Source organism: Periophthalmus magnuspinnatus, chromosome 3, assembly GCF_009829125.3.
Source record: "Periophthalmus magnuspinnatus isolate fPerMag1 chromosome 3, fPerMag1.2.pri, whole genome shotgun sequence".
Lineage (NCBI taxonomy): Eukaryota > Metazoa > Chordata > Actinopteri > Gobiiformes > Gobiidae > Periophthalmus > Periophthalmus magnuspinnatus.
In genome coordinates this window covers 32,498,892-32,512,011 of record NC_047128.1, presented here as the reverse complement: position 1 = coordinate 32,512,011, position 13,120 = coordinate 32,498,892, and the positions used below count along the sequence as shown (strand labels likewise).

Genomic DNA, 13,120 nt, shown 5'->3' with positions numbered 1-13,120 from the left:
TCGCTGTATAGACCAGAACATTCTCAGTTGTCAAAGAGTTACTGTCTTATCAAAGGCAGACAAAAAGTCTCCTCCAGTGGAAAAATCTATAACGTTAAGAGCTTGATAAAATTATGAATCTTTCCATGACCTTATATTGACTGTTGTCAGTATCACATAAAACAATGCTGTGTATAGACAATATGCTCACCTCTTCTACAGTGATCATTTTGGCCAGGTCGTCTAATTCAGCAGCTGCTCGGATTAGATCCGCCTGGTCAACCTCATAGTCCTCTTCCTCTTCGTCTTCTTTTCCAACATCCAGGTAGGGCTGATTCAGGGCATCATCTTCAGAAACAGGCATCTCAGACGGCAGACAGCCTTTACTAATGTCCTGTTAGGAAAATATACTACTGTATAAGTTGCTATTGCAAATAGGTTAAATAAATTATACATCATTTTTATCAATTCTATTTGCAGATTACAAACAATAATTAGCAAACAAGTAAATTAAATGAGGGCTTTGGAAGAATTTGGAAGGAATTACAATTAGCAGTGTCAGTCATCATTAAAAAGTTCTTCAGAGTTTGTAACTTTTGATAGAAAAGTAAAGAAGTGACAGGAAATTATGAGGAAGGGAGCTACTCAAACCTAAAGCCTAGTTCAGAGTTTTATTTTGTAGTAAAACGAGGGGTTGCTTAATAGTTAAGACATTTAACCACCTGTGCATCTTCTGGGCTCAGCTGGGTTTCTTCCAGCTCATTTCTGGATTCCTGTGGTCGGATTTCCACCGCTGCAGCACTAACAACAGTCTCCACTGGAAGTATCTCTGGACGAAAAGTAAAAGCTTTTCCATTCTGGCCTTCTTCCTCTCCTTCTTCCTCATCGTCCATCTCCAGAGCCTCTGTGGCCTCCTCTATGTCTCGAGGCTCCTCTGTATCTGCCTGCTGCTCTTGGGCTGTACTCAGACCTCCTTCTTGCTGCTCTGCGGTTTTGGACTGGTCCATGTCATCGGCGCATGAGGGGGGACCCCCATCTTCTTGAGCTGACATGGTGCCTTCCGGCCCACCCTCTAGCTCATCTCCTTTACGGCCTTCCTCATTCGACTGAACTTGGTGGAAACCATCCTTCCTTTCTGATTTACTGTCTTCCCGATCATGCTCTGGGACCTCAGAAGAATCTAATTTACCCCCCAGATCAATAGAGGGTGACAATAAAGAGCTCCCAGAGGAGTCCTCCACGCTCTTCAATTGCTCCATTGTTACTTTAGCTTGACAGTCTAAAAATGTAAATCAATCAGAGAAAATAACAAAAGTTACATTTTGCATTCTGCTGTTATATTTGCAAATGCACATAAAACTGCTGTCTGTTTACCTGAGCTGCATGAAGGCACTACCAAATGATCCAGAGAAGCACACTAAAAATGAATGACACCCATTACTCTGGGAGAAAGTTTTGTTTACAAAGACAAACAAAACCGAAGTGCAGAAACCCCATGCTGTCTTACAATAACATAACAAAGTTACTTTACTTTTAATATTCAGACACAGCAAAAGCCATTGCAAATTACTTACCACAGCATCACTTGCCTTTGGCCTGTGAATAAACAATAAATGTAAGAGATAGTGGAGTACATACAGACACGTAAAATTGGTTACACTTCACTAGTCTCCCAGTCTAATATTAGACTGGACAAATTTCACTAGCTGTTACAAGGCTGCAGAATGAAACTCTAGCACTGTCGTGGGCTCAAATGTCTAAATTGGGTTGCTGCTGTAGCAGCAAAAGGCCATATGTGTGAACCATCATTCATTTAACCACACATCATGAAACATAGAACCATTCCAATTTACATCGATCATCCTGTGTGTGTCAGTAAAGATAGAATAGAGGCAATTTATTGTTAAAAGAATTTTGAAAGCAATGTGCTGGTTGTTTTAGGAGTTTTCAATGAACCAAAAACCAAACATACTGGTAACATCACATCAACAAACAGCATTGCCTGGTTTACAGCATAATGACTCATGTCGCCTTTTCAAGAAGTACTTTCACTCACCGGCTGTGTGTTAGACAAATCTGCCTGAGAGTGTCCAGATGTTGGACTGTTGGGGACGAAGATGTCATGTTACATTGAGTCTCTGGGGACAGAGGAAAAAGCAAACCAAAAGTAACATTTGTAATTCCATATTACATACTTTAATACAGTAACAATAAGCAAAATCATATTATTATTACCCCATTGTTTCTGTAGTGCATTGAGATTATCCAGTAGTCTCTGGTGGTAGAGTCTCTCAAGTTGTATGCACCAGACTGCCCTTTGATCTGAACATCAAATAGTTAAGAAATACACTCTTATGTAATGTCTCATTTGCATTAGCTGCTTTGCTGATCTGCAAGGCAGAGAATAAAATATCTGAACTTGCCACGTTTAAGTTCTGTTCATGTCTGAACAATAATCCACCAAAACCTTTCCAACCTAATACTTTATAAAAATGAAAAAATATATGCATGGCAGAGCTAAGCTTGCTTTTCTACTTTAATGCTTTCTTTTATTCTTCTGATCCCTTCTAAAACTTTCTTTGCTTTTCATTTTTCCATTTAGCGGCATCCTGTGATAAACAGAATTATACATTGCATCTATAAATTAATGAGTTCATAAATTATACATTTTAAATGTGCATTATATTTTCTTTATGTAAAAGTTTATATAGTAAAAGTGAACGTAAACAACTGCAAGGATTTTAAATACATCAACCCATTAACACTGAAGCCTCAAGGATACAGTCTTCATGAGAGACAAAGGCCTCAGCAATCTGGACAAAAAAAAACCCAAAACATAAAATTCCACATCATGTAATACATTCATTCAGAAGAAAAAGTTTGCAAAAAATGACAGAAGAACACAAAAATGCTACTTTTTTTTAACAACTTTTCTTTCAAGCAGCTCAGCTGATCTCAGAACAGAGACGTGTTTGTGTGTGAAAAAGGGACAGTGACAGAAACGCGAGGAATGAGAAGCAACAGACAGAATGTCTTTCGCATTTCTAATGAAGTATTGGGAAGTAGAGTCTTGAGCTTTCTTCCATTTATAATGCAATTAAATAAAACATTAATGTGTTCATGTGTTAACAATTAGTCATTATCATTCTTCACCAGCATTCATGCACACAGCTATTTGCCTGAAAGGCAGTGACGCTCAGGTGTGCCACCCCGAGCTGCTGCTTTAAATCAAAGTGACTGAAATATTCATACCCTAAAACATGCAAGTTGAGTCATGAACCTAAAAAACAGATGAACAGATGGACTGAACATTATAATATTTATATTTTTTATCTAATCATGGCATGCACATAAGCAAAACACGCCCATGCCCTTAAGTGCAAAGTCCAAATGATTTCTAGGTGTGCACAGTGCACAAAATTAAGTTAGAATGAAAGATAAAACACAACCTGTCCTGTTAAAGTTGACAGTTACCTGATGCAGGTAAAAAGGGAGATGTGTATCATCACCCCTTTTCGACAGCTGATCCAGAAACCCAAGGAGGTGTGATGGTTCTTGATTCATGTTGATCTCTTTAGTACAACTTGGTTTGGAAGTTTCCATTTCAGCACAGGAAGGAGTTTCCTGATCACCAGAGCCACTATAGTGACTATCCTCAAATGAAACACATTGCAACGTTTCATGTGGACTGGGTCCAATTTTAGGAGTCAAATTACGGTTCAGGACATTTTCTGGATATTTTTCTGAACTTGCAGATTTAGCTATAGATAATTCTGAATCGCTGTAATCTAAATGCAATTCTTTGCTCTGGTTATGTTGGTTTGGACATTCTATGAGAGAGAGGAAAGAGGCAGGCTCTGTACTGGGTCCAGGACTGAGGGCATAGGGTGTTTCCAGCAGACTTCCTAAAAGGACAAAGTAAGCCACACAACTTTAAGAGTTGATATTACAGCAAATTCAGCGCCAGCTAACAGAGCTAACAGAGCTAACAGAGCTAACAGAGCTAACAGAGCTAACAGAGCGTAGAGACTTGTCCAACACAAGCACATGACCATGGACACACATCACTTAATTCGCCCTGTACTTGAAAACATGTGACCACTCACTTGCAACATCATTACTAAAATATTTAGACCTGTTGGGTTTATGTGCAATTTATTACTTTTTTTTATAAAAGAATACTACTGAACAAAACAAGAATACAAACTGTATATAGTTGGAATGTGTAACTGAGATTATTTCAGTAAATTACATCATAGGTTTCTGTGACCACGGCTGCACACTAACTAAATGTGCTGGTAGATTTATTTTTTCAATAGTAAAATGCACGGTTTACTCTCAATAGCAACTTTGGTCAGTTGGATTTAATGCACACAATAAATATGTTTCAAGATGACAACATCATGAATAACATCAAAAAAATACTGTACTGGCTCATGAAATCAGTAATTGACCATTACTGTCCCCGTCTGTAACCTACTTTAATGTTTGCTTTATTTTAAGAATAGTGGTTATGTCATAAGGGGCCATACCTGTTTCTGAATAAGAGGAATCCGTCATGGGAGTTTCTGGAGACTGGCAGCCAATTAAACTCGACTCCTCTGAGTTGTCCTCTTCTTCCTTCATCACCTCATCCTGGTCTTCATCCAGTTGTCCCGTCCTGATGTCCTTGTCAGGTTTGTCATGCTCATAGTTTTTGCCGTCAAAAGGGGCTTTTGGTATTGAACCCTGTTGGCCAACATTCTCATTGTCCGAGGCAAGACTACTCTGTGTTTGTGCAAGCTTATTTAGGTTTACAGTGGATACTGCAATATTATCACAGAGCTCTACCTCTTGTGACATTTTACTGTCCTCCATCCCAAACTGACCTTCAGAAAAAAAAAGACAAATGTATGATAAAATGCATGCCAAGAAGCATAACTAAATGAAGTTTAAATATGGTTGTCACACACTTACCACCATGATCCATTAGTCTTAACTTAGCCGAAGGTTTGGTCTGTAGGGAATAATGCAATGAAAATAAGACTGAATAGAAACATCAGATAACATTAGTCTCAAAACTAATGACAGCAAATAACTGAAACAGAGAACCACAAAACTGGTTTGGTACCATTCCTAAGCCAAACCCTGAGGCCTAAAGCATAAGAACAGCTCAGCACTCTCTCTAAAATAATGTAAACATTTAAGCCTATAGAGTACTATTAAGTTTACTTGTACCAGACTGCAAACATAACCTGCCAAAAAAAAAAAAAAAAAAAAAAAAGATGATCAGACAATGAATCTCAAAGGAGCAGGGCTGCCCTGGTTTCACCCAATGCATTTTTTTATATAGCCAGCTATAACCCTCTAGGTTTATGGTTGGGTTCTGAAATAGTAAAAATAATAACACATGTTTTTAACATCAGTATCTAATCATCTGGTGCATTTTGTTTTTATACTTTAACATCCCATAACCATTTTTTTCCAAAGAACCAGTGTTATAGCACCCTTTTCTTGTGTGAGCACTGCAGCACACTGACTGTACAATTACAATTACTGACTAGTGAGACATCAAAAATAAAGAGCAAATACAAATGTGACCATTCAGAAATCATTCTTGGCTGAAACCTGAAGCAGTGGTGAACCATATAAAGCATCACGGTTAATACATTTCAAACAGGAGGGCTGTTTGAGGTCCAATCATAAGGTGCATTCAGGACAATGAGATCACGAACTGGTCACACACAATCATAACTCAAAATGCTCATTTCTAGGTAGAAATCATCTCTTAATATAAGGCCATGTTACCAATGTAAAAAATGACACAGACTTTTAATCAAGTAAGACAGGTTTTAAAACGAGGTCGTGAACAAATCTACATTTGACCTTAACTTTTCTTCGTAGTCCGCACATAAGTTCACATAAACACGGAAAACCTACAAACAACTAGGTAAAGGTCACGATTTGTCATTTGTCAAGGTATTGTATTGCTAATGTTAGCTAGCCACATCTGGCGAAGACCTCCTATGACAACAAAACATCACCTCAAATGTGTTTAAAGAGAATGCTCATGTAGAAAATCGGGCGTGTTATAAAATGATTATGACTTACAGGTCATCGTTGTCGTTGCTAGTATCACTCCGAGCATCAGAAATGGTTGTTATGATCTGTCTCTGCTTAGGTGAAAATTGAAAAAAAAAAAAAAAAAGACATTACGCATGCGCGAGATTCTGGTGACTCTATGCGTGAAGTCGCCACCTTTCGATTTTGCTCGGGCGGTACAATGCATGATATGCATGCTATTTTCTTTTATGAAGTACAAATACTGCATTGTCTTTGATTTATTTACAGAATGTGTTAAATAAGTCTGTAAGTATTCAAAATAGTTTTATTAAAAAAAGAATACAAAGCAGAAGGCCTAAGATATTACTGAGCGCTTAATGATAATGTTGCATAAATAATTATTGTTTGGGAAACACATTTATGCAAGATAGTTATGACTGAATTTTATTCATTATTATTTATTAACAGTGTCACCTTATTATGTTAGACTGGAGAATATTTTATACATGTACAGTAACAATCCATTCAATTAAATGGTGAAACTACTGTTCTTTTGACGATATATTACTCTTCCTCCTTTGTTTTTGTCAATTCTCATTATTATAATGTTAGTAGAATATATAAAGTACATTTATTATCAGCCCCATCCCTCTCTTTGTGTATTCTCCAGATATTCTTCATAGAGCCAACTCTGTGTGAACTCCTGGCTCTTGTCCATTAATTGAAACAGTCGAAGATACTCCTCAGGATATACATGACCAGTCAGAATGTCCTCAGGCAAACCCAACTCTGATAAGAGTTTACTTCCACTGTCTGGAGACCAGAGACTGGAAACAGCAAAAAGTGTATATGAGACAGAGAATGATATAGACAATAAACAACAGAGGTCTGAACATGCTTACTTGAGCCTGTCGATAAGTTTGACCTTTCTTTTTGCCAGACATTGTTTGACCATCATGAGCAGAGTGGAAGCATTAGAGGGAGTCAGACCTGAGGAGAACAAGTCTGCCCGAGGACGCAATCGCACAAGACACAGATGGTCATTAGCAAGCTAGGAGAAAAACACATTGGTACATTTATATTCTTGTTGTTATATATTTTGATAAAGAAAATTAGGGTAATTTTTTCTTTTACTTTGCCTCGGGAGACTGGAGCACTTTGTCTTGAAGACACCACAAATGATTCCCATGGCTCCTGTGAGTACAAAAAACATCTTATCTGTATCCTGTTAACTAACAGGTAATTATTCTTTTGTACTTATATGTACCTTATGCAGTAGTTGAATATCACATGCCATCTGCCACAGGACACCAAAAGCTCTATAGTTCATCATGTTACCTGGGCATGCAATCAGTTTCTAAAATAATAATATAAAAAACACAGTAGATGAAATGTTTGGATTTCTTTATATTATTTTTATAATTTTTTTTAAAATTATAAATGTTTTACTTGATATTCTTTCTCGCTTATGAAGAGGTTGAGTTCAATTCTTCCATATCTGTAAACTGACAGTCGTTCAAACAACGCATAAACCATCTTCAACAACATACCACGTTCATTTCGCTGGGGAAGGATGCCAACCACCTTCACTGGGACATCTGAAAGACAATTTAGCAAAAGATGATTTATTTGTTCGTAGAATAGCTAACTTCTCTTATATAATAAATTACCATCAGTCCAATTAGCCTCTGATATTCCAAGATCAGCAAAAAGTTTCTCAGTTAACATAACAGGAGGTTTAAGGTGTCCAGTGCCAAGAGGGTCAAGTTTAAAATAGTCACAATAAACCACTTCCAGCTGACCATCAAGATGACCTTCTAAATCCTACAACATTAATAAGCAACATTATTATTTAAATTTCAACATTGTGCAAGGGAAAGATAAAATACCTTAATGTTCTAGATTTGTTTACAAAAGACCAATTTTTTACCTGTAAATCATATAAAAAAGCCTTGTCTCCTTCAAGAGCTACTACTCTTTGGGCTCCAGCCTTCAGCAGTGTTCTTGTGAGCACACCAGGCCCTATTATGCAAAAAAATACATATATATTTTGATACATTCAGAAGAAAAATTATCAAAACATATGTCTGTGTCATGATGATAATACATACCTGGGTTACATTCGAACAAAACTGTTTTAGAATCTTCTAAGTCAGGTCCAAGATGTTGCGTCACAAGATTGGCAAGATCTGGGTTGACAATGAAATGTCTCATTTTTTTGCATGTCCGAGCACGGCGAATGTTTTCTTCTATCTCCCCGATGTCTAGGAAGTCGTACTGGCATAAGGGACGGGACTAGCCACACAAGAAATAACAATAATTAATTTCTTATATTATTCAGAGTCATGTGTAAATGACTGATGATGTGCTTCTTTTGTCTCACTTGTACAGCTGCTGCAGACAGATTTCTTTGTGTTAGTGCTGAGGATGGAGACAACCTCTCAGTGCGAGACTGTTGTGAGGTTTGACCTTTGGTTGACTGAGAGGACAGTCTGTCCAAACTGTAGGCTCGTCTGTGAACTGCTGTAAGAACCAGACCACTGTGACCACGAGGTCTAATATGGCCCAATACTTGTCCGTGCAAAGAAGATTTACTTCTGATGGTGTGGCAGCATGCTGATCTCATTAATAGTTCCACTGCTCTGCAAATCTGAGTAGACATGGTGATGCCCAGTGGTCAAAACATGAAGAGTAAGCGTCTTCGGAAGGCTATGAACGGGCATCAAAAAGGATATAATCAATTAACAAGTATTTCACTTGAATAAAACAGCATCGTATGTCATCATTTTTATCTACAAATAGAAAATAAGACTGACGAATTACAAAAGAATATGAATTGTTATATAGTAGACCACAGACAGCACACCGACCTGCACAGTTGTTGTGAACTGTGCACGTCTATGCGCGAAAATGTACCTGCAGTAATACTGTCTTAAGAGAAAGTAATCATATAATATCAACTATGTCAAAATGAGATAGTCTATGGTATACACCAAATCACTGATCTGAAACAGCAAAGTTAGTCAAAGCTTGTCCAGAGGTGGTTAGCAAGATTAGCTAAAGTACGCCGTGTTCTTAGAGGATCAAGTTTATAAGGACAGACAAGACCTACCGGAATAGTAAATATCTTATCAATTCACCGCTAGCGAGAGCAATAAATTAAATCCGAACTGTCGTTGACTGATCTGTATTAAAATCAATTGACATTGAGGAACAAGCATGTTGACCCTTCGCAGTTTGTTTTCATAAACCTCTCGTGGTACACTGGCGCATGTAATTGACGTCATTACTAAAAGACGTTCATGAAAGCCAATCAACTGGTCCTAAGCTGTCAATGCCTGGCAAAACTCGAAAAAGTCCAACTATGCAAAGACACAAAGAACGGAATTTTATGTTAATAATGTGTCAGTTTGATAACGTACACTGGAAACATACTGTTATAGTAGATAGAATAGCTTTACATTTTGCTTGACAGTCGCTTCTGTCCTCTATTTATGACGTAGGCATTTAGCATCATGTAGCACGTTAGGCTACGGAAGCGCTCCAGATAGAGGAGGCTGCAGCGAATACCGTCCTGTCAAACATTCCTTCCGTCTGACAAGTGAGCTGACCTCTCTCATCAAAACCCCTGTCACCATGCCATCGGTAGATACATCCCCAAACCGACCCTACCACCTGGTCATTTTCGGCGCCTCTGGATTCACGGGGCAGTTTGTGGTAGAAGAAGTGGCTCGAACTGCTTCTGAAGGTCCGAATGGGAGTTTGAAGTGGGCCGTGGCTGGAAGAAGCAAGCAAAAACTGGAGAAAATATTAGAGCAAGCCGCTGGAGTGTTGAGTATGTGCATTTAAAAACAGTTTTCCTTATTTAATACGGTGGCATTCGTTGCAGATCATTTTTATTTATAAAGGTATGCAAGGTTTACAAGCGGATTAAGTCGTTGGGAGTTGTCTGGACAAACTGGTTGATTGATTTTTGATAGCGTAAATTCCAAAGTACAAAAAGATAACCAGTATGAAATTAATCAGTAATGCAAAATTTTTATGCAGTGGAGGCTTTCGTAAAATGATAGCTGTCATTGTAAAACTTTTTAACTATGAACCGAATAGTTGTCTGAAATAAAGAATGAATAAATAAATAAATAACATTAATCTGATGCACACAACTGACGCATTGTTACAAAATCTTGCTCCAATGCTGATATCCAGGATTTCATTTTCAGCTCTTTGGCTCTAGTGTATAACGTGGACACCTAATGGAACCATGAAACTGTATGCATGCAGTATATCCCATTGACTGAATAAACGTGTCTACAAAGAGTACTTGTTGAACACTGTGAACTTTGTGCGCAGGTAAGCCTGAGCTCAGAGCAGAGGTGGACATCATTGTTGCTGATGTTGGAGAGCCAGACTCCTTGGCAGCCATGTGCAAACAAGCTGTGATTGTACTGAACTGTGTTGGACCTGTAAGTAGTTTGAATAAATTACTTTTAACATTACCTCTGTAATTTTCCTCTGTGTAACTTATGATCTATTTGTATAGTTTCTCTAAAAAAGACACATTTGCTCCATTTTTCTTTTGTGTCATCAGCTGCTACTTATACAACACAACTGTCACTGACACAATGAATGTTACAGACTTGCAGCTTACAATGCACTGTATTGTGCATTTATTCAGAATCCCTTTGCAACTGTTTCATCACAAAAAGCTTTCTTTATTTTCACACTTGACTGCTTGATAATATAATCAGCTAATCTATAGTCATACTTGTAGTCAGGTCATAATTAGTTATAATTCATGTAAATTACCTTGATTATGTTTTGGAGTTATTTGTCACTTGTATTGTTACTGTAGTTAATCATCTTTTTTTTCTTTTTTTTTTTTATAGTATAGATTTTACGGTGAGCCAGTGGTTAAGGCCTGTGTGGAGAATGGAGCACACCATATTGACATATCTGGAGAGCCTCAGGTACGCCATGGGGCTGTTATACATGCAAATTTGATAAACTTCAATAAACTTGATGTTCCTCTTTTTAAACAAGGCTATTTTGTTTTCCCCATCGCCAAATACCTAAGGACCTTAAACCAGAAAAGAACATTTTCAGCAATGTTTACATTTTCTGAATTGTTTTTGTTTGGCTACAGTTTTTGGAGTCAATGCAACTCAATTATGACAGTCCAGCAGCAGAAAAAGATGTTTACATAATAGGAAGCTGTGGATTTGATTCAGTACCAGCAGACATGGGAGTCCTCTTTACCAGGGATCAATTTAAAGGTATTACTGTAGTCTGATTGTTTTTTTTTTTAATAAGCAATGAGTTTTAACTTTAACAATCAGATATTACCTCTCCACAGGGACATTGACAGCAGTTGAAAGCTTTCTCACCTTCAATTGGGGACCTGAAGTAAGTTACTTACATTTTTCATAAATTCCGACTTGAGGTCCCTTTTTGAATTTTTATTGTTTTATTGCTTTTCCAGGGTGGTTGTATCCATGATGGCACTTGGCAGTCAGCTATATTTGGATTAGCAGACCGTAAAAGTCTTCCGAGCCTGCGTAAAAAATTTAATCACAAACCCCTTCCTGTTGTTGGGTCAAGACTCAAACGCAGGTTAGTATTCCATTTAACCATTTTGATGATAAACTTGAGTACATAACATAAGTAGATAAACAATGCGTTTTTTTATTTATGGTTCATTGTACATTTTAGAGGCGCATTGTTCTACAGTAATGAGATTCAGCAATACACTATCCCATTTATGGGCTCTGATCCTGCTGTTGTAAAGAGAACACAGCGCTTCCTTGTGGAACACGACGAGGTCCCACCAGTAAGTCCTACTCCTTGTACTTTGTTAAATTTCGCAGTATGTGGTTTTTTTTTTAAATAGGACATTTGTTCCCTAGGTCCAGTATGGTGCATATGCAGGTATTGGGGGTTTGAGCAGTGTTATCAAGATGATGTTTGCTGGCATGATGTTCTGGTTTTTGGTAAAGTTCGGTTTTGGACGCAGTCTCCTCATCAAGGTAAAATATGCTCATTAAATTTAGATTTTATTATTTATCTTTATGACTTTTTTTGTTTTTGCAATAGCTAATGTTTGCATTTTCACTTTAGTACCCAGAATTCTTTAGTGGTGGGTTTTTCTCTAAGGCGGGACCAACTAGAAAGCAGGTATTTACAGTTCAGAATGAAATGTGAAAATGTATATAGCTTCTCAGTTTCTGTATGTTTCTTAGATGGAGAGGTCATCATTCCAGATGGCTTTCTATGGAGAAGGTTACACTGATGGACAGGACCCTTCTCACGGAAAACCAAATGGCAAGATCCGTGCTGTTGTTCAAGGACCTGGTATGTCCATGTTTGAAAAGCATTTTGACCCAAATTACAATTGAGCTACCTAAATGTTTCAACTAAAGCTTACCTATTTAAATGGATCTTCAACTTTAGAATGTGGATATGTGGCGACACCCATTGCCATGGTACAGGCTGCTCTCACCATCCTCAATGAATCCCCTGCTTTGCCCAAGACGTAAGTTGTCGTCATTCAATAATCCTTGTGACTCCTCGGTCTAGTCTTTATTCTCTTTTGTTATCTTAACAACATATTTTACAATTAATTTCATACCATTTATTTTTAGGGGAGGAGTGTATACACCAGGTGCCGCCTTTGCAAAAACCACATTGATCAACCGGCTAAACAAGCATGGCTTTCAGTTTTCTGTTCTTTGAACTGGCTCCCATTTACTCAGTCAACTTTGAGCACGATGACTTAACATTCATTATACAATTAGCATAGCTTCAGTAACACAGAACTTTGTCAAATTAAACATCTCAGACCTTTCAATAATAACCCTAGTTGTTGGCCATAGTAGTTGATTTACATTTTCCAGTAAGAGTTTTGCATATGCATGGCTTGTTATGCCTGACCCACTGTTAAAGAATTCTAATGTCTAACTTTTGAGCAAATACCAAACATTCTACTGGTTTGCCTCAACACTGTAGAAATCAGTACAGTTCAGCTGTAGTGTGTGCAATATTTTGTGTCATTTCCTTTTTGTATGAATTAAAACTAAATCAATGAAGCTTTAGTACAAGAACT

At 37.6% G+C, this 13,120-nt stretch overlaps 3 protein-coding genes across 3 annotated transcripts in view; 1 reads left to right on the top strand and 2 right to left on the bottom strand.

Annotated features, from left to right (window-relative positions):
- Positions 1–6,137, bottom strand: part of cnsta (consortin, connexin sorting protein a) — a 7,959-nt gene extending 1,822 nt beyond the window's left edge. The window contains exons 1-11 of the mRNA XM_033984613.2: positions 6,070–6,137; positions 4,936–4,975; positions 4,512–4,847; positions 3,454–3,884; positions 2,762–2,792; positions 2,215–2,301; positions 2,036–2,117; positions 1,554–1,575; positions 1,354–1,396; positions 702–1,258; positions 191–373 (exon numbers count right to left, since the gene is read on the bottom strand). Of these exons, the coding sequence (XP_033840504.1) occupies positions 191–373; positions 702–1,258; positions 1,354–1,396; positions 1,554–1,575; positions 2,036–2,117; positions 2,215–2,301; positions 2,762–2,792; positions 3,454–3,884; positions 4,512–4,847; positions 4,936–4,948 (1,785 nt within the window). The 5' untranslated portion in view covers positions 4,949–4,975; positions 6,070–6,137. The remainder of the gene's footprint in view (positions 1–190; positions 374–701; positions 1,259–1,353; positions 1,397–1,553; positions 1,576–2,035; positions 2,118–2,214; positions 2,302–2,761; positions 2,793–3,453; positions 3,885–4,511; positions 4,848–4,935; positions 4,976–6,069) is intronic.
- A 180-nt stretch (positions 6,138–6,317) lies between these two features.
- On the bottom strand, positions 6,318–9,300 carry tfb2m (transcription factor B2, mitochondrial). The gene is made up of 10 exons (XM_033984623.2): positions 9,134–9,300; positions 8,405–8,730; positions 8,133–8,316; positions 7,952–8,043; positions 7,692–7,845; positions 7,471–7,619; positions 7,289–7,378; positions 7,156–7,215; positions 6,924–7,072; positions 6,318–6,848 (listed from the first exon to the last, which is right to left on the bottom strand). The coding sequence occupies exons 2-10, from the start codon at positions 8,681–8,683 to the stop codon at positions 6,659–6,661; spliced, it is 1,347 nt and encodes a 448-aa protein (XP_033840514.1). The 5' UTR covers positions 8,684–8,730; positions 9,134–9,300; the 3' UTR covers positions 6,318–6,658.
- A 254-nt stretch (positions 9,301–9,554) lies between these two features.
- On the top strand, positions 9,555–13,114 carry LOC117391921 (saccharopine dehydrogenase-like oxidoreductase). The gene is made up of 12 exons (XM_033989876.2): positions 9,555–9,856; positions 10,372–10,484; positions 10,908–10,988; positions 11,165–11,294; positions 11,375–11,424; positions 11,501–11,631; positions 11,731–11,848; positions 11,925–12,044; positions 12,136–12,192; positions 12,258–12,369; positions 12,469–12,550; positions 12,660–13,114. The coding sequence occupies exons 1-12, from the start codon at positions 9,658–9,660 to the stop codon at positions 12,748–12,750; spliced, it is 1,284 nt and encodes a 427-aa protein (XP_033845767.1). The 5' UTR covers positions 9,555–9,657; the 3' UTR covers positions 12,751–13,114.
- Positions 13,115–13,120: the final 6 nt, after the last annotated feature.